Source organism: Mastigoproctus giganteus, chromosome 13, assembly GCF_048544385.1.
Source record: "Mastigoproctus giganteus isolate SK-2022 chromosome 13, ASM4854438v1, whole genome shotgun sequence".
In the NCBI taxonomy this organism is placed as follows: domain Eukaryota; kingdom Metazoa; phylum Arthropoda; class Arachnida; order Uropygi; family Thelyphonidae; genus Mastigoproctus; species Mastigoproctus giganteus.
Window position 1 is genome coordinate 160,226,973 of NC_143587.1, and position 22,094 is coordinate 160,249,066.

The window sequence follows — 22,094 nt, forward strand, 5'->3', positions numbered from 1 at the left end:
TGATATATTTAGTGCATTCAAAAATTTTATTGAAAAAATTTAATTACCACTATTTAAGCTCATATAAATAACAAGATGGAACTAATGACAGGGCATCTTAACAGATTCATCGCATTGTGTCAAAAGGAAGATGAATTCCCAGATTTTTTTTGAGTTAGCCAGCAAAAGATTAAATACTAAAAGTGTCATGGACATAGCTTTCAAAATTGTCAATTCCACCAGAGGATAATCTCTTCAAAGGAGACTTATCAAAATGCAACTTGATGAAAATGAACCAGATCTGATATTACACAGATGTCAGATGGCTGAGTCGGGGTAAGTTCCTACAGAGATTTCGAATGAAATTAAAAAAATTGTTGATCAAAGGGAAAATGATTAACAGCAGCTACAAGATAGTAGTTGTGTGATCTGGCTTTCTCGGCAGATTTTACCCATAAATTAAGTGATCTGAATTTGATATTACAAGGATAAAATAAAAATGTGGGTGACATGATTAGTAGCATTTCTGCATATAAATATTAATTTTTGGTAATGGCTAAGGATCTCAAAGAAAACAAATTCAATCATTTTGCAAATATGCAAGATCATTTGCAAAAATATCCTGTTTTTGAATTTAATAGTGAGAAATATGTTTCTGAAATTGAGAAAGTTGTGGCTGGATGATTTTGAAAACACATTCAGTGATTTTAAAACAACTGAAGACATTGTTCAATGTATTTCTTATCCATTTAATGTCGACTTAGATATGAAACAAATTACAGAAAAAAAAAAACAAAAAACACTGACATTTTTCAAATGGAGAAAATATTACTTTAAATGAAATTATTACATTGCAAAATGATATCAAAAAGCCAGATCATCAGTAAACGACTTTTGGAAATACGTTTGCCGAGGAAAAATACCCAAATGTAAAAAAAATGCAGTGAACTTTTAAATTCCTGTTTTGGTTCCACATATCTATATGAATCAGCCTTTTCATATTAGAAACAAAGACAAAGAATTGCTCTACTTCTTATGGACTTGCAATACAGAAGATTCTTTGTGGTTGGCCTTATCACAGTACATCTCTGATTTTGAAAGCTTGGCCGATGACATGAAAACAAACTTCACATAAATTAAAATTATAAATACGTATGAATTTAAAATAAGAATTCTAAATTGTATTTAATTTTAAAATTTATAAACAACATTTTTCAATATGTGTTGATTAACTTTATTAACCATGTGCAATGAAATTCTTAAGATGGTAGATTGTGGAACATTTTGAAGAAAAAAAGTAGATCACATAACAAATTAAGTTGGCCACTCCTGCCATATACTAAACATAATAATACATTGTTCTGTCAGAGTGAACTAATTTTGTTAAAAAAGGTGTTTATTTTATACTGATTAAGCAAAGTATATATTAAAAGAAAATTACAGCAAGTTCAAATGTTACTTACTGGTGTAAATGCTTTAGCATTTGGATTCAAGGTAAATTCCTTGGCATTTGGATTTAAATTTGATTTTAGAACTACAGGTTTGTCAATTTCATCTTTATGCTTATCATTCTTTTCTGGTACTATTACTTCTTCTTGTTTATCGTTCATTTTTAGAGAAAAGGTTGGATCTAAAACTGGCTCTGTTTTTTGTGGTTCTTCCTTTTGCTCTTTGGATTCTTTAGTTTCTTCTGATAACTAAGTGAAATAAACCAAAATATTACATATGCGTGTGTATATATATATATATATAAATTTAATTTAGATTTAAGTTTACATTATGAAAACAAAAACAAATTATTGAGAAAATAAGTTAGAATTTACATTATTAAAGCATCCTATTAAATTTTAAAACTGACACACTGAAATTTGGAACTTGTTGAAAACAAAAATTTTGTCTACTTGCTTAAAACTATAAGCAGGTGATCACTCAATAAATGAATGAAGTGATCTCCAACTGTGTTTGTAGACTACAAGAATATGCTAAATATGTTGACCATGGACAATCATTATAACTAGGATTTATATTATTCCTTATGAATTAAGAGAATAATGTCCTATGGATTTAAATTTAGACAACATTTTATTACAACAATATTTTATTTCAAGTGTCTGGACAAAATATTAAGGCAGCATAAGAGCAATTGCATACCAACACAAGATATAAAAGTTATAACATGTTAACAGTAAATCCACATCCTCCACCACAATGGTTTATCAACTACTAACCTGAAAAAATATAGTTATGCTAAATTAAATAAATAAAAATGGTTGCCAGTCCAATTCTGTGGAGGGTACTTACACAGTTGGCAGTTTAGGCTACAAATGCCATTTAAATTGTGGTATGTACATACATCTCTAATTGGTATCTCTTTGTTTATTATTTTATTTTAATAGAAAATACCAAAATTTATAATGCTATTTTTATTTTTTAATGTATACACAATTTAGTAGTCTCCTTAAACAAAAGAACATGACAACATGACAAGCCTTGAATGGTTTGAGCATGCTCAATGCAGATGGGATTCTTCCGCTTGCTCAGAATAATCGCCCGAGAGGACATAAATTCAAATTGAGGAAAGACGGTTGTAAGATAGATGTGTGGAAGTTTGCCTTTAGCCAGCGAGTGGTTGATTGCTGGAACAAACTTCCATCTGTCGTTGAAGTTGATAGCTTAAATAGATTCAAGGCAGAACTTGACAAACATTTGGAGCGAGTGGATGGGTGAAATAAGTTTTTTTTTTTTTTTTTTGGCTGAGGCTATATAAGCTTGCTTTCTTGCATCATGTGCCTATGCTAATATGCATAGGCACATGATGCAAGAAGTCTGCAAATCACTTTTTGCATAGGCACATCATGTGCCTATGCAAAAAGTGATTTGCAAACTTTTGTCATGAGTTGCAGAGAACCTAAAGTGGAACACTTAAAGTGATTGCCACTGAAAAATGGCAATAACTCTTTAGGTGACTTCCATGATTTAACTGATTAGGGGAAAGGCTCCACCAATCTTGCAGTACAATTGAAGAGTGTCCAAGGTGCTAGGACACAGTTTGGAAACCACTATATAGCATACTTCTTAATGATACATTTATCAATACTAGTAAATTAATAAGAGGAGTTTACCTCAATATAGTACGTAGAACACTTCCGTATGATACCCTCCAGAAATTAAAATGGAAAAAACGAAAAAAATCGACAACTTACCGGTACATTAAAGTAAAATATAAATAATTAAATAATCAATTTAACACAATTCAAAATCAATTTAAAACAATTAAAATTCAAAATGATTTGAATTTGAATTGCGTTAATTTGAATTTTAATTGTTTTAAATTGATTTTGAATTGTGTTAAATTGATTATTTAATTATTTATATTTTACTTTAATGTACCAGTAAGTTGTCGATTTTTTCGTTTTTTCCGTTTTAATTTCTGGAGGGTATCATACGGAAGTGTTCTACGTACTATATTGAGGTAAACTCCTATTATTAATTTACTAATATTATTATCAACGTAGAACATATTGAGTATTACAGCTCTGATTCATACTATCTAATTTATCAATACTATAATCAGTACAGTGCTGCACATGCCACTGCATCTCTGTCTATAGATTTTCATGTTTAGCCCATTTACATTTTACCTAGATGTATTTTGGACTTTTTTCATAACACTGCACAGTGAGAGATGAGAAGTGTGTTTCACTGCATCAAACGAAACTGCAATCTAGGAAGATAGGTGACATTGAGTGATTATGTAAAAATCTTATTCCATTGGCATGTCTTTATACTTTATTATGTTGTCAACTTTCTCATTTTCACATTGTATATGTGGAAGATGAAGTTTAATGTGTTTTTTCATATATATGTTATTTCGCAAATGCACATTTTTTTTTATGGGATCCTAGTCTTGCCAATGTGATTCTGTCAAATGTTTTTTTTTTTTTTTTTTTTTTGGAGTTATTGGCGCATTGGCTTCTGTGGCCATAGTGCACCTCCCAAGGTTTTTTGTAGTACTTTGATCCAAGCCCGAGGCGGGATTCGAACCCGCAACCTTTGGGTTGCCAGGCAGGCACCTTACTCACCCGGCTGGCAAGGTCGGCCCTGTCAAATGTAGTACATATATATCGTCAAATATCATATATATTATGCTAAGGCACAATTGTTTATGGGATCCTAGTCTTGCCAATGTGATTTTGTCAAATGTGGCACATTTCAAGAACATATCCCCTACAGTTGCAAAAATTACTGTATTAAAACAGCAGTTAATAAATACTAAGGGAAAGTTTGTTAAGCAAAAGTCTTGTCTGAGAAGTTTGATTGGATACTAAGATGTGGTTACAAAGGAACTGGATGTAAAAAATAATTTTGATATCATATACTTGGATTTCAGGAAAGTTTTTGATACTGTTACACATGGAAGACTATTGTACAAATTTGAGCAGTATGATATTAAGGACAAGTTGCTACAATGGATAAAAGGATGGTTGAGTGGGAGAAGAAAGAGTGGTAATCAATGAATGCTGCTCTTCGTGGACTAATGTTATTAGTGGAGTCCCCCAGGGTTCGGTGTTGGGCCCACTGTTGTTGTGTATATTTATTAATGATATTGATTAAGGTATATCATGCTTAATGACAGTAATGGCAGTGTGCTACTTCAACAGGATCTACAAAAGTTGGGCAGATGGGCTGACAAGTGGCAACTGAAGTTTAACATTGACAAATGTAAAGTACAGCGTATGGGTAGAAGTAACCCCAGAGATATATACCAACTGTGTGGTACTACACTTAGGATGGTAGAAAATGAAAGACCTGGGAGTAATTGGGCAGTCAGATAGGAAGTTTTCTGAGCAGTGCAGGCAGTCTGCAAGAATAACTCAGTGTCTTGTCAATGACATACAGGAATTTTTCTAGCAGGGATAAGGAGGTGATTATCCCCTTGTATAAGGGAATGGCCAGGCCACACCTTGAGTACTGTATACAGGTCTGGAGGCCTCATTTTAAGAAGGATGTAGAGCTGTTGGAACGAGTACAGAGAAGGGCAATAAGATTAGTGAATGGAACAAAGGGTTGCTCTTATGAAGAAAGGCTTAAGTTTTGCAAATTACAGTGTCTGGAGACTAAGCACCTGCAGCAAGGTGATTTGATTGAGGTGTATAAAGCCTTGAAAGGTGTGAGCATGCTCAATGCTGATGGGATTCTTCCTCTTGCTCAGAATATTTGCCTGAGTGAACATAAATTCAAATTGTGGAAAGACAGTTGTAGGACAGATGTGTGGAAATTTGCCTTTAGCCAGTGTGTAATTCACTGCTGGAACAAACTTCCATCTGTTGTTGTTGATAGCTTAAATAAATTCAAGGGGGGAACTGGACAAACGTTTAGAGGGAATGTATGCGTGAAACGGTTTTTTTTTTGGCTGATGCTACATAAGCTTGCTTTCTTGCATTACATGCCTCTACCTCTACTACTACTACTTAGAAGATCATTAGTCCCATTCCAAATACCATCACCAAACAATTACCAGATATGCACAAAAGTTAAATAAAGAAGTTAAATATAAAAATCTGTAACAAAAATGTTCATACATTTACTGCATGCCAAAACTTCATAAATCATTTTAAATGATTCGGGTTTCACATTCTTGTAATGACACCAAATTTTTATAATTATATTAAAATTTATAATTATATTATAAATTTTATAATAATATTAAAACAACTAATATTTGAACATCTACTTAAAATAACAATACTTAGTAATAATCATATTGCTAGAATCACCAATCATAAATGCCATTATCAGAAATATTACCTTTTTTTTTTTTTTTATGTGAACCCCAAACACGAGATATATTAGAACCTACTATAGTACTTAGTACTGTGCTTGGGTTGCAGGTTGAGAAGATGAAAGAAGATATTCGTTGACACTGGACTTAAACTTATGTAGACTATAATTTTCAGGAAATACGTATGAAGGAAGGTTGTTCCAGAAAACAGCAGTTCAATGAATAAATGAGGAAGATGAAAAGTTGGTTCTGTGAGTTTGAAGCTGGACAGTAAATGGATGTTGGCTGGTGGCTGCATGTGTTTGGACTGTTTTGAAAGAGAGAGCGGGAATTATAGAAGCCAATTCAGAAGAACAGTGCCCATGGAAGTATCTGTAGAAAAGGCATGCAGCAGAAACAGTATGCCGATGAGACAGCAAGTGGAGAGGCTCTGTTAGAGATGAATCGTTAATTAACCTAACTGCCCTCTTCTGAATGGAATCAAGAAGCCTGAGAGAGGTGGTGAGGGCACCACCCCAGATGTGGGAACAATATTCCATGGTAGAGCGGATTTGCGATTCATACAGAGTGAGCAGATGTTTGGAAGAAAAGTAACACCGAGAGCAAAAGAGAAAACCAAGATTTTTAGATGCAGAGGAAGCAATATTTGTAATGTGCTTGTGTGCCAAGAGAGATTAGAAATCAGGGTAATCCCCAAAAGAGAGATATCATTTTGCCTAGAAATCGGAGTGTCACCAAAGATAAGCATAGTACCAGAAGAATCCTTTTTGCGAGATATAAGACAAGACTGAGTTTTAGAAGGGTTGAACTCAACTAAGTTGCCTTTGCCCCACTAGAGAATTACCTGAAGATCAGCATTGAAGGAATTGGTTGCAGATTTTCGAGAAGTTGAAGCTGATTGAGCAGCACAAGGTTTCTCAAAATGAAAAGTGGAATGCAATGTGCTATCATCAGCAAAACTATGGATAGGATTTCCAGTCAATGGAAGGTCATTAATATACAAGAGGAAAAGAGTGGAGGAGAACTGAACCTTGGGGGACACCAGCATTAGTGGAGAAGTTAGAAAGACAGAAAGCCATCTACCGTCACCCTCAGTGAGCGATCAGAGAGAAAACTGGATAACCAATTACAAAAAACAGTTAGCAAACCATAAGATGGAAGCTTGTTTAGAAGACCTTTATGCCAAACATCATCGAAAGCCTTTCAGATGTCAAGAGCAGCTACTTGTGTTTCACCAAACCTTTCCATTGAATTAGTCTATAAATGGGTAACATAAGCCAGAATATCACCAGTGGATCGACACTGACGGAATCCATACTGGCGATTGTTGATCAGACGGAAGATTTCTAGGTAGTTTAAAAGTTGGTGGTTAATTGATTTCTCCATACTTTAGGAAGAGTAGAAGTAATTGCAATGGGACAATAATTGGATGGGAGGGATTTGTCACTCTTTTAGGAACTGGCTGGATATGGGCAAATTTCCAAGCAGAAGGAAAAACACATTTGGAATAAGACAGTGAAAAAAGGTAGCAAAGAATAGCAGTAAGTTCAGGAGCACAGGTTTTGAGAACAAGTGGAGAAATACCATCAGGACCTGGAGCTTTCTTAGCATCAAGATTCATCAAAATCCTTTTGACATCCTTTTAACAGAAGACCACAGGAGGCATTGAATGGAGCATGTTGGGAATGGTGGGAGGTGTTTTACCAGGATCATTAATACATGAGTTGGATGAAAAATGGGATGCTAGAAGTGACAACAGAGCCATCTGGTTTGGACAGAGGTAGGAGCAGAGATGAGCAAAAGTTGCGGCCAATAACTTTGGCAAGACCAGAATGCTTGGCTACCATTAGGGCAAGAAGCAAGTTTTCTACTCTTAGCTGGTTCGAACTCTAGTTTGGACTGATTAATAAGTGCTTTACAATTGTTGCAAGCTTTGGTGTAGGCAGAAAATGAAACTGAAGAATTAGAAACAAGCCAATTACGATATGCAACATTCTTCTCTTGAACAGCCTTAGCATATTTATTGGAAAACCAAGGTTTAGATAAAGGAAGAGATTTTAAAGTGGAGTGTGGGATAAAGGATTCCATTCCTGCAAGAACAATTTCACTGACACGATCCGAGCAGACGCTGACATCAGAAGTTTTGAAACAGTAATCTGACCAAGGAAAAGAAGTAAAGAAATCTCGCAGGTCATCCCATTTTGCATTCTAGTAATGCCAAACAATACAAGGTTGGGAATAGACACGAGATAAAGGCTCCGTTGGAAGAGACAATCACCAAGTTGTGATCTGAAGTGCCTAAAGGACTTCTCACTTCGACCGTGTACTTAGAAGGGTTGTTTGTGAGAAAAAGATCAAGCGTGTTGGCTGTATGGTTAGTATTGTCCGGTATTCTTGTAGGTAAGTGAACAATCTGTGCAAGGTCATTAGTAATTGGAAAAGCCTCAGCATCTCGACCAGCTGAGTCGGTGTGACTAGAAAATGGAAGCTAGCTGAAGTTGTGAACATTAAAATCAACAAGGAAAATTACCTCACTGTTAGGAAAGTTGGATTGGAGAAAGTCAAGTTGCAAAGAGAAGAAGTCAAAGAGCTCCAAGTGATTAGTGGAGTTGGGAGAACGGTAGAGACAACAGATGAATATGACACAATGAGGTAGAGAGATTTTAAGCCAGAGAAGATCAAAGAGAGGAGATTCCAAATTGCCAAGTCTCTGACAGGGAATATCAGAACGAATATATGCACAAGTACCATCTTTGAGGCGAAAGGAATCATACAGTGAATAATTTGGGCATCTGAGATGAGCAGTAGTTGAATCAACCAATAACTGAGATTCTGTCAGAAAATGTACATAGGGTTTGGCAGACTGCAAGTGGAAATGGACATTGCTGAGATTAGAATTGAGACCATGTATATTTCTGAAATGAATTAGGAAGTGGTTTGGGAGGTTTAGATCTTTTCGCAGATAAGCCTGCTCTATTAGTTTGACAATTCGGGTGTATTCAAAAGTTTGAAAAAGTGAGGGGGGGGAGACAAGCTGCAACAAGTAATGAAATTTTTGGATACGGCATACACATGGTAAGAATATACCCAGATTCTTGACATAACGTGGCCTCAACAATGCTTCCCGCATACACACTACTCAGACTCCCTCCAGTCACTATCTGGCAGAGTAGAGGTAGCAAGATTATACACTAGCTGATCCGGAAGCCTCCTAGAGAGTTACCAATAGGTTTGGTCCGGTGTACTAACTAGCGGCCGGCCTGCAAACACCATTTTAGAGCCAAAATGTAAGGAATATTGGATCTCGCCACGATGTTCATCATAACCTCAAAAGTTGTCAATCATACTGCATGATGGAGGAGATGGGGAAGGGTTGACCGGAACGTAGCTCTAGAGACTAAACACGGGTTCCATCACTTCAAGCCTCCAATAAGCAAAGTGGTGGTACTGCACCGGATGATGAGAGTCATCTATCACCTAGTACTGCCTGGTAACATAGAGGGGCGGCGTTCCTCCATGTGGTGTGGGCGCCACACCTCGACCCCTGCTTATGTTGGTTCACACCTGGGTGGTCACCCACCCACTTGTGCATGGAGGTTATACCCAGGAATGATACCTAGTAATGATATTTCTAAGAATATTTCTAAGAATGGCATTTATAACTTTAAAAAAACGTGTAAATTAGCATTTTGCAACAATTTTAAATGTGTTTCAACATTAACAAATTTAATTGAACTTCACACTGTGGGGAAAAAAGAAAAAGTTATATGTCATCATACATGTCAGGCACAAAGCCTCTTTCTGTATGTAGATGCAAGCACACCAAATTTATTACTAAGTGCAACCTCATTGTGGAGGCACTTCATCATGAATTGCCTTGGTATTTCACTACTCTAAATAAAAAACACTGCTTCAATGGAGAAGTATATTGCTTTTTATTTGAAGTATGCCACTACCCAGACCCAAGCCTTGACTCTGATCAGAGACTTAAGAGTAAAATCTGAGTGAAATTGGTTGGCATTTCATCTCACTGATGAAACTCCAATCACAGCAAAAACCTGGGTACATACACAAAAAAAAAAAAAAAAATGGTACTGCACTCTAAATTGTAATGCACTTGTATTGCATTCTCTAAATCAAAAGTACTGTTCCACTGCAGCAGTACTTTTTATTTAGAATTGTGATATTAAGGCATCTCATGGCAAAGTGCCTCCACAATATGAGAATGATGGTAAGTAGCAAACCCAGTTTACTAACAACTACATACAGAAAGAGGCTAATTGACTGATACGTACAATTACTTTTTATAGGTTTCACAGCTTGAGGCTTTTGTTTCCACTTAGTCTGTTCTGCCAATGATTAAGTTTTTAATGGTTCCTCATTATTTATCAAAACATCAGTATAGCACTGGTTATAATTCTTTCACAGTGGTTAATTTATACTTACACTACCACAAAATGAATCTAGATCATGTTATTATTACGTACAGTTTTATCGTTGAACCTGTAACATTCAATCAACTTTAAGGATATTGTAACCACATTCGACTCGAGTGTTGAATGTACTAACATCAAATATCATCTTTTAAAGAGCAGATATCATCTTTTAAGGGCACAAAAGGTGATATAGTTGTACATTGGCACTAATGATATCAAGAGTAGGAGACCGGCAGAATTGCTTAACAAGTACAGGTCACTGTTGAAAAAAGCCGTGAAATAGGGTTGAATTTGAAAGTGTCTGCAATTCTGCCCAGACACGATAGGAGGGAGTATATGATGAGAGCCTTGTCAATCAATTCGGCCCTGGAAAGATTGTGCAAGGCTCAAGGGGTAGAAATTTTTTCAGCCTGGACTGTACTTGTTAACAGGAGAGATTGCTTCTACAGGGATGGGATACACTTAAATAGAAAGGGTGCAAGAATATTTGCTGAGGCTATCGAGGCAGTGTTAGGTGGATCAGAAAACGCTAGCTTGGGGGGAGACAAAGACGAATAGATTAACAGTAGCCACTGGCAGAGGTGAAAGAGATTCTTGCACTGCTTCTATTGGAATGAGCAGAAGCCTGAAAAACAAGATGCAGGATATTTCAGAGACTGCCGGGAGTCACTGCGGTACAAGTAAACACAAGTGTTGTGTTAGAGTAGCTAAGAATAGAAATAGGTGCATGTATACTTGCGTGTACACCAATGCTAGGAGTTGAGTAAATAAATTTGATGAATATGAGGTATTGCTCAAAACATCAAAGACAGATATTGTTGGGATATCAGAGACGTGGTGTCACACAGATATAAGGAATGCAGAACTGGAATTTGGGGAGTATAACGTCTACAGAAAGGATAGACTGGATAGGAAGGGAGGAGGGGTTATGCTATTAGTTAAGAAATACATAAAATCCAAGGAAGTGAAGCCAGTGGACATCGCTGGACAGTGCAGTGTCGAGTCAGTTTGGTGTGACATAAGCATTGGGAGATCAAAATTGAGAGTAGGAGTGTGCTATAGGCCTAATGACTCTGATGAGTATAATAAGATACTGTACAGGGAAATAGAGTGGGCCAGTAAATCAGAGAGTCTTATAATGGGGGATTTTAATTTCCCAGATATTGACTGGAATTTGGGGGCAGGTCACTCACACACTAGCAAGGCTTTTGTGGATTTATTGGATGATTGTTTTCTACATCAGCATGTTCGGGAGGCAACTAGAGGGAAGAATACTCTTGATTTGATTATCAGCAGTGATTCTTCATGCATTAAGAATCTGCAGATAAATGAACCACTAGGTGGCAGTGAAGTGGGATTTATTCAAAGATTTGATTTGGTTTGGTTTTGGTTTTATTGGCGCATTAGCTACTAAGGCTATAATGCGCCAAGACCAGGTCATTTATAAAAATTTTTAAATTTTCAGTGACCTAATTAGTTAGGTCACTATGTCAAAAGGTATAACAAATATATAAGAAAAAAATGTAAAAATTTTATATACGAGTAAAAATATTTATTGTTTTTAAAAAGCTAAAAACAGCAGACACATTGTCATTGTCAGATAAAATCTGACTGAGGGTATACGGCTCAGTCAGATGGTTAAAAGCGGTAAAACGGATATTGGTAAAATCTAGACATTCAATTAAAATGTGTCTAATTGATAAAATTGTGCACAGAACTCACACATAGGAGGATCATTAGCCCTCAGCAAAAAAGAATGAGTCAAATGACTATGTCCTATGCGGGTCCGGGCAAGAACAACTTCCTCCTTACGATTCCTGCGCAGACTAGACTGCCACGGTTCAATTACAGGCTTTATACGATATAGTTTATTCCCAGTCTGTCCATTCCACAAATCCTGCCATTGGGAATGCACCTTCTGCTGTATGGTTTGCCTGTAGTCTGTATAGGGGACTGACAGGCAGCGATTATTATTGGGGACTGCTGATTTGGCTGCAGTGTCAGCCAAATCATTTCCCCTAATCCCAATGTGGCTGGGAATCCAGCAGAAGCGGATATCATATTCACGTCCAAGGAGGAAGTGAATCTTCTGCTGAATACTAGACAGAACTGGATGAGGATTATATCTTACAGATATTAAAGCCTGTAACACACTGAGAGAATCGGAATATAAAATGAACTGTTGGTATTGACATTCACTAATGTGATCCAAGGCTAACTCTATAGCATGCAGCTCTGCAGTAAATATACTGCATTCAGAGGGAATCTGCTCCGATGTAGAGCTGTCTGTAAAGACAGCAGCAGATCCCACATATGATTCCGAACTTCGAGCCATCAGTGTAAACTGGCGTGAAGTCAGAATGTTCATGTGCTGAATAAAGCTGCAGGTAGACCGACGATGGAGTGTCCGACTTTCCTCAATTTCTAAGGGACAAGTCACATGCTGGGACATGAGCATGCCAGGGTGGAAAGGGTTGCTTTGGTGTTTGGGCAACCTTGTCTACCTTGATATTAAGTTCTTTGAGTAGCTCTTGGAGACGAATACCAAAAGGACGATTGGCAGTCTTACGGGTGTTGTACAAATTTTCCCATCGTGGCTCAAAAATGAATGGCCACGTAGGATGGCTTGGCAGGGATTTCAGTTTTAAAGCGTACTTTAAAGACAACTGCTTACGTCGAAGCGATAATGGTGGTTTGTTTGCTTCGACGTATAAGCTCTGGACAGGAGATGTGCGATATGCTCCAGTAGCAATACTTAGGGCCTGATGATGGATGGGGTCCAGCCACCGCAGGACACTGTCTCTGGCTGAGGAATATACCTGGGACCCATAATCTAGTTTGGATCGCACAAGTGCACGGTAAAGCCGAAGAAGGGTACATCAGTCTGCTCCCCAAGATGTAGAGGAGAGCGAGCGGAGAATATTAAGCCCACGTGTGCACTTTGTGCGGAGTTGACGGATGCGATCCAAAAAGGTTAGTTTTTTTATCGAACATGAGTCCCAAGAATTTTGTGTTCGCTGCTACTGGAATAGCATTTTGTCCGAGCCTTAATTCAGGTTCAGGATGAAGATTACACTTGCGAAAAAAGTGTACGCAAACGGTCTTCTCCGGCGAGAACCTGAAGCCATTAGCAAGTGCCCAGGAATTCAGACTATCGATGGCTTTCTGCAGTTGTCTTTCAATAACCCTCATGTTGCATGACTGACAAAAAATGCTAAAGTCATCAACATAGAGGGCACTGTTTACAGTCGGAGGAAGTTCTTCTGTGATGGAATTTATTTTGATGGCAAAAAGCGTGACACTTAATACTGATCCTTGTGGTACTCCCTCCTCTTGGCTAAAGGAGCGAGAGAGTGAGGATCCCACAAGAACTTGGAACGATCGATTGGCTAAAATTTACTCAAAGAGGTAACTACCATTAGGGGTAAAGGGAAGGGTTATTGCTTTCATAAAGGCAACTACGATGGACTGAGACAGTATTTAAATTCTATACAGTGGGACCAACTGATGATGTTACCAACAGCAAATTCAAAACGGGAAGCATTCAAAGATTATCTTGGAAGCTACTAGGCTTTACATACCAACTAAGAAATATTGTTCAAGGTTTAGGCCTAAATGGATGTCAGATGAACTGATGAGGCATATGGCAGAGAAGAAACATGCATGGGATACATACAAATTAACACGTGACACAGAAGCCTATGATAGATACAAGTTGATCTGTAACCAAGTTACAAAGGTTAGGCAGGCGAAGGCAGATTACAAGAAATCTTTGGCAAGGGACGCAAAGAAAAACAGCAAAGAGTTCTTTACTTATGTAAACTCTAGAAGGAATGGGATGAATCAGATTGGTCCACTTGATATCGATGGGTCAACTGTTGATGATCCTGCTCAGGTAGCTAACAAACTAAATGAATATTTTGCATCGACATTCACACACGAGGAGTTATTTAGCGAGGTGAAAACCAGAGGTGTATTCAACTCTAGCAGTAAGCTAGAGAATCTTGTAATAACTGAGAGTAAAGTGGAGGAGAAATTGTTGAAGATAAACACAAGAAAGGCACCTGGGGTGGATGGGATCTATCCAGTTATATTAAAGGAGGCAGCAAAATAAGTAAGCAAACCCTTAGCCATAATTATGAGAGCTTCCTTGGACTCAGGGGAGGTACCCACAGACTGGAGATGTGCAAATGTCACCCCAATTCACAAAGGAGGACCAAAGGCTGACACAAGTAATTATAGACCTGTGAGTTTAACTTCTGTTCCAGGAAAATTAATGGAGGCACTGATTAAAGAAGCACTGCAGGATCACCTAGACAAGACTTCAGCTATAGCTCGGACACAGCATGGTTTTGTTAAGGGGAAGTCTTGCCTGACCAATTTGATTGGATACTATGATGCAGTCACAAAGGAACTGTATGCAGGGAATAATTTTGATATTATATACTTGGATCTTAGAAAGGCTTTTGATACTGTTGCACATGGAAGACTGCTGCACAAATTGGAGCAGTGTGGCATTGGAGGCAAACTGCTGCTGTGGATAAAGGGGTGGCTGAGGGGGAGAAGACAGAGAGTGGTAATCAATGGACACTGCTCGTCGTGGACTAATGTTATTAGTGGAGTCCCTCAGGGCTCAGTGTTGGGTCCATTACTGTTTTCTGTATTCAGAAATGATATTGATGAGGGTATATCAAGCTTAATGTCGAAGTTTGCAGACGATACAAAGGTAGGCAGGGTTGTCAAGGACACTACTGACACTATGCTGCTGCTGCTGCAACAGGATCTGGAAAGGTTGAGCAGATGGGCTGAGAGGTGGCAAATGAAGTTTAACATTGACAAATGTAAAGTACTACACATGGGAAACAGCAACCCCAGAGCAACGTATCAACTCTGTGGTACTACAATGACAGTGGTAGAGAATGAAAGGGACCTGGGGGTGGTTGTGCAGGCAAATATGAAGTTCTCTGAGCAGTGCAGACGGGCTGCAAGAGTAGCTCATGGTGTATTGTCAATGATATATAGGATTTTTTCTAGCAGGGATAAAGAGGTGATTATTCCCTTGTATAAGGCAATTGTCAGGCCACACCTAGAGTACTGTATACAGGTCTGGAGGCCTCATTTCAAGAAGGATGTAGAGCTGCTGGAACGAGTACAGAGAAGGGCAACAAGATTAGTGAATGGAACAAAGGGGTGCTCTTATGAAGAAAGGCTTAAGTTTTGCAAATTACAGTGTCTGGAGACTAGGCACCAGCAAGGTGATCTGATAGAGGTGTATAAAGCCTTGAATGGTTTGAGCATGCTCAATGCTGATGGGATTCTTCCTCTTGCTCAGAATAATCACCTGAGAGGGCATAAATTCAAATTGAGGAAAGACAGATGTAGGATAGACGTGCGGAAATTTGCCTTCAGCCAGCGGGTGGTTGGTTGGTTGGTGGAACAGACTTCCATCCCTTGTCGTGGAAGTTGATAGCCTAAATAAGTTTAAGGCTCAGCTGGACAGAAATTTTGAACGAACAGAGCGGGTGAAGTGGAAGTGGTTTTTTTTTTTTTTTTTTTGGCTGATGCAGCATAAGCTTGCTTTCTTGCATCAAATGCCTCTACTAATGCTAGTGGAGTCCACCAGGGTTCGGTGTTGGGTCCATTGTTATTTTCTGTATTTATTAATGATATTGATGATGGTATATCAGGTTTAATGTCCAAGTTTGCAGACGATACGAAGGTCAGCAGGGTTGTTAATGACACTGATGACAGTACGCTGCTGCAACAGGATCTAGAAAAGTTGATTATGTGGGCTGAGTTGGCAACTGAAGTTTAACATTGACAAATATAAAGTACTGCATATGGGAAGTAGTAACCCCAGAGGAACATATCAACTGTGTGGTACTACACTCAGAATAGTGGAGAATGAAAAGGACCTGGGGGTAATGGTGCAGTCAGATATGAAGTTTTCTGAGCAGTGCAAAAAGGCTGCAAGAGTATATAGTGTATAGTTTAAAATAATTAAATGCACTTGGCATAATACTTTAAGAGTTTAATATCTATATAATATCGGTGTTTAGATACACCATAGACACTCTTAAAAAACTGCAAAGTAGTTGTTGTGGGCATCATTTGCTCTTTCTCATATTGTGCTCTGCCTTCACGACGAGTTGTAAGTAACAATAGTCTTCTCTATTAGTGAAGCGTTACTTATTTGAGGTAGTGCAGTATCATGGCAACTCGGTGTGAAGGTAGAGCACAATATGAGAAAGAGCAAATGATGGCCACGACAACTACTTTGTAGTTTTTTAAGAGTGTCTATGGTGTATCTAAACACCGATATTATAGAGTATATAGTATATAAAAGTATATACAGGAATTTTTCTAGCAGGGATAAGGAGGTGATTATCCCCTTGTATACAGTACTCAAGGTGTGGTTAGGCCACATCTTGAGTACTGTATACAGGTCTGGAGGCCTCATTTTAAGAAGGATGTAGAGCTATTGGAATGAATACAGAGAAGGGCAACAAGATTAGTGAATGGAACAAAGGGCTGCTCTTATGAAGAAAGGCTTAAGTTTTGCAAATTACAGTGTCTGGAGACTGGGCATCTGCAAGGTGAACTGATTGAGGTGTATAAAGCCTTGAATGGTTTGAGCATGCTCAGTGTTGATGGGATTCTTCCTCTTGCTCAGAATAATTGCCCGAGAGGGCATAAATTCAAATTGAGGAAAGAGACAGTTATAGGTAGATGTGCGGAAGTTTGCCTTTAGCTAGCGGGTGGTTGATTGCTGGAACAAACTTCCATCTGTCGTTGTAGAAGTTGATAGCTTAAATAGATTCAAGGCAGAAATAGACAAACATTTGGAATGAGTGGATGGGTGAAATGAGAAGGGTGTGTGTTTTTTTTTTTTTTTGGTTGATGCTATATAAGCTTGCTTTCTTGCATCATGTGCCTTTGCTAATGATAACAATGAATGATAGCTAATGAAATGGCAGCAATAAGTCCTTTTATCCGTGGCAATTAAAATCACCTTTACAAAAACAAAATCCCTATCCTTTACCCTTGACTATAATTATTTTCTTCAATAAATCCTATATTGATAGAGCAGCATTCATGATAACTGCTACTTAAAGATTCCTTAACCTGAAGATTCTTAATATACCTTGCTGATAATCAGATACTCTCCCTTGTTGCCTCTCTAACACATTACCACACTCATCCAAATCGAAAAATGCTTTTCTACTGTGCGAGTGACCAACCCACAGATTCTGGCAATATCCTGCTAAGTTAAAATCGCACATGATAAGGCATTGTGATTTGCTGGCCCACTCTATTTGTCTGTATAGTTGTTAATTATACCTATCACAATAATTTGGCCAGCAACAGATTCCAACTCCCATTTTTGTATTCTCAGCATTTATGTCACACCAGGCTGACTCACTATTACACTGACAACTCGTGTCTCCTAGTTGTACTGTTTTGTGTCAATATGCTTCTTACCCAAAAGCATAAATCTGAATTTTTTCTACCTTCCTATATATGGTCAAACTTCTACTGTAACGTTTCTGAAGTAATTTTTTTTTATGGTTTTCATGCAGAAATTGCAGGTGACCTGCCACCATCTTTGCAACTTTTTTGCCTGAATCGTAGTGTGCTACTGGAATAGCACCGATGATGTTTGTTTAAAGTTTTAGGTTACTTGATTCCCCCCCCCCCCACACATGAGTTCAATAAACATCTATACGTTTAACTCTTTCCGCAAATTTTATTGTTGTTTTCACAGAGTAAAGATCCTAATATAAAACAAATTCTTTCCAGGTAGTTGCTATACTGAGGGAAGCAAGATATGTAGTTTCAAATTTTGCATGCTGTGAAGCACACAAAATTTGAAAAAAATTTTGAAATAAACCAGAAAACAGAAGTAACTAATAATATCAAATATATATATATATATATATATATATATTATTCTTTATATATATATATATATATATTATTCTTCAGTAATATGATAATTTATGTTGTATTTAACTTTTAATATACTTTTAGTGGTTTTCCTTAAATTATTTCTAGATTTTTCTGTTGTCCCAGTAGCTGTTTTAGCAATGCCCGGGTACGAACAGAGTACATATTATTATTTTATCTTTCTATTGTGGTTTATTGTGTTTATTTTCTTAATTACGGGTGTTTTCTACTCATAGGTATTATGGTTAATACATTACTGGTCTTTAAGCTAGCCTAAACTCGGTTATCTTAAATGCCCAGGGCCTATTCATTTATTATTTTTCAACTTGTTACGTATTGCTAAAGAAATTGTCATATTAATTATAGATGAAAAACTGTAGCAATACTACTTTATGACAAAATGATAAAATATTAAACATTTTTATACATTTATTGTATTACATCTTTATACATATTTGTATTACATCACATGGTCGTCAATCCCCTACTTCATCGGGGGCTTTGAGCGGATTGACGGTCCATTCGATGTAATGCATTACTTACTTACCCGTTTCTGTTTGTATCTATCACAGCTTTGCTATTTTATCCGATACTGAATTCTAAGTTTCTTTTAAATTCCCATTTTTGTCCCTTTCCTATTGCTATTAGTTAAATAGGTATTATTTATTATAAATTTATTATGAACCGAATTAATATCCCATAATTTCTACAGGGCTTTGTGTATTCTATCACAGTTGCTGTAGAAATTATTCACAGTTGCTGTAGATATGTATAAAGACAATAAATGTATAAAAATGTTTAATATTTTATCATTTTGTCATAAAGTAGTATTGCTACAGTTTTTCATCTATAATTAATATGACAATTTCTTTAGCAATACGTAACAAGTTGAAAAATAATAAATGAATAGGCCCTGGGCATTTAAGATAACCGAGTTTAGGCTAGCTTAAAGACCAGTAATGTATTAACCATAATACCTATGAGTAGAAAACACCCGTAATTAAGAAAATAAACACAATAAACCACAATAGAAAGATAAAATAATATATATATATATATATATATATATATATATATAGTTTTTTTGTTTTTTTATTCTTTAAATTTTTTTATATATATAAGCAGAAATATATGCACGCACATGTTTACTATTTAGTGTGCAAAATTGTTTTTTTCTATTTTTATGTCTGTTTTTTATTTTTTCTATTTTATGTCTAAAACATTTTTGGTGCAGAATTAATTTTTTCTGTTTTTTGAAAATAAAATGTACAAAAACACACCATATCAAAAATGTTTAATGTTTTATGAAAAATTAAAGTATATACAGTAAGTACTTAAGGTCTGACGAAATACTGACCCTAGTTAAGCAGAATTCAAAAATGCCCAAAACATTTTCCAAAAAAAAGTAAAATGAAATTCAGGCACCTGTCAGGTGACCCACCACTGCTTTTACTGCATTTAGGCCACTATCCCACCAGCGCTGCTGGGATAAATTCTGCATCTTCAACATCTGATTGACACCATGTTTCTGTTATACTTTGATGACTTAATCAATACCTCAAAGTGATCAACTTTATTTATTTATTATACTCCTAGTATTAGTGTATAAGAAAGTACATGTGCACCTATTTGTGTTTAGTAACATTTACATAGCGAATTTAATTGATAGTACTATATGAATTCTCATCATACCTTATAATTCCCTCCTTTCTTTTTTTCCTTCTAGTACATGTCACAATATAAACAAGGCAAGAATCAATTCTACTTCTGCTTATGGCTGTCTGTGTATCCCCCCCTCCTAGATAAACTAACAGTATCTGGCTCCCCTAACATTGCATCAATAGTATCAGCAAATATTCTTGCACCTCTTCTATTCAAGTGTATTTCAATCTGAGAAAATTTTATCCCTCGAGTCTTGCACTCTTTCTTTCTCTCTCTCTCTCTCTCTCTCTCTCTCTCCAGGGCCAAAATGATTAACATGGCTCTCATTACAATCTGCCCCCCCCATCATGCTAGGGCAAAATTCCAGACACTTTCAAATTCAGCCCTAACTTACGGGTTTTTTTCAACATCATCTCATGCTTGTTAAGTAAAGCCTCAGAATAGCTATATACAGGTGAACCCCACTTATCGCTGATAATTCGTTCCGTAAAAACAGAGCACTAAGTGAATCTGCATTTCCATAAGGTAACATGTGTATTTGTGAGCTGCGGTCGATGCCATAGGATATTTCCTAATTAATAATAAACGGTAGTGAAAAGATGCACAAATGCCGGTCAAAATATTTAATATTCAAATATTTGTACATATAAAATATTCTGCATTACATACGTATATAATTATGTGGGAACTACTTACGTATCAAAATTAAACTTAAAATTCCAATTAAAATCATGATTTAATTGATGAATTTAATCATGAAAAATGTGTCAATTTTGGGTTGAACTTTGGCCCTCTTCCAAATAAACTAAAAGGGGTATTAATTTTAAATCCCCCACAGCGTTACCACCCAACAATAAAGTCAACCGATCCTTCGGCGCATTGAAACCTGGCATGTTTTTTTCTTCTTTTAATATGAAACTTCTTTTAGGCATTCGTTTCCACAAAAGTCCTGCTTCATCTATGTTAAAAACTTGTTGAGAAGTATAACACATAATACCCCTCTTCAATAATTTTAACAAGTTCTTTTTTGAAAGTTTCGGCTCCTTCTGCACTTGCGGCTGCTCCCTCGATTTTAAATCTATTCAACCAGCCCTTACTAGTTTTAAATGGTTCCACATTTTTTTTTTTTTTTTTTTTAGTTGAGTTTTCTTCAGATCATCATATTGGCTAATCTCTCTCTCTCTCTCTCTCTCTCTCTCTCTCTCTCTCTCTCTCTCTCTCTTTTTTTTAGTAATACTTAACTTAAGTGAATTCTGCATTGGATATTATCTTCAATAAAATTAGTTAAAGTCTTTCCATTTCAATCCTAATAGCCAGCCTAGCCCTATTTGCTTGCAGTGGAACAGCCATCTTTCCCGCTGCTAAAATTAATTCTTTATTTTTTTTTTATAATTGTTCTTACAGTTAAACTTGCAAGTCCTAAATTATGGCACACATCCGCTTGTCTTTGACCGGAATCGATTTGTTTCAAAACGTCTAATTTAATTTTCAAATTCAGTCTTTTTCTTACACTTATAGTCTTCGTAGTGCACTCAGACATTGTTGCTTTTTCATTCTTATCGGGCATTATTAACTCTTTGAAAATGTAACTGCGTTGGTTGCATTAATTACGATACAATGTTCGAGTAAACTGTCCGTTACGCACAATGTCTAATACAGTACTGAGTGATGACTAGACTTCGGATAAATGCATATAACGCAAATATTACAAGCAATATACTTGATCATTTTTTAAAATGCTGATCTCGGAACTATGTAACATGTCACTGTACTGCAATTAAATTAGCGTGCGGGAAAATTTCACTGAGCGTGGGAAAAATGAAACGATTTCGTTAAATATGCCAAAAATGCAATCTGTAAAAGAGCGTTATAGTGATCTGTGACAGCGTTATAGTCAGATACGAACAGCGTTATAGCAAATCAGCGTAAAGCGAACTGCGTTATAACAGGGGCCTGCTGTACTTAATATCATTAATACTAACAGCTACAACAATATCACTTTTATACCCTTAAAAGTGAAACTGTTCTACACTATCACCAATTCTTGCCACTTGCAGATACACCCCTGGTCCTATTCCGCTTATCCTTATTACAAAAATATTCCCCACTTCCCTGAAAATAGAATTACCAAGAAGAGCTACCTCCTGCGGGACCAGTAAAGTTATGTGATATGCAAGTACTACAGTAACAGCACTATACAGCAGGCCCTCGTTATAACGCGGTTCGCTTTACACTGATTCACTATAACGCTGTTCTTATATTTTAACCCATATCTGACTATGATGCTG

General features: G+C 36.7%; 1 protein-coding gene across 1 annotated transcript in view; it reads right to left on the reverse strand.

Annotated features, from left to right (window-relative positions):
• The window catches only part of LOC150076552 (uncharacterized), a 382,951-nt gene that overhangs the window by 60,948 nt on the left and 299,909 nt on the right, over positions 1 to 22,094 (reverse strand). Inside the window, exon 12 of the mRNA XM_090387042.1 lies at positions 1,443 to 1,676. Within this exon, the coding sequence (XP_090243168.1) occupies positions 1,443 to 1,676 (234 nt within the window). The remainder of the gene's footprint in view (positions 1 to 1,442; positions 1,677 to 22,094) is intronic.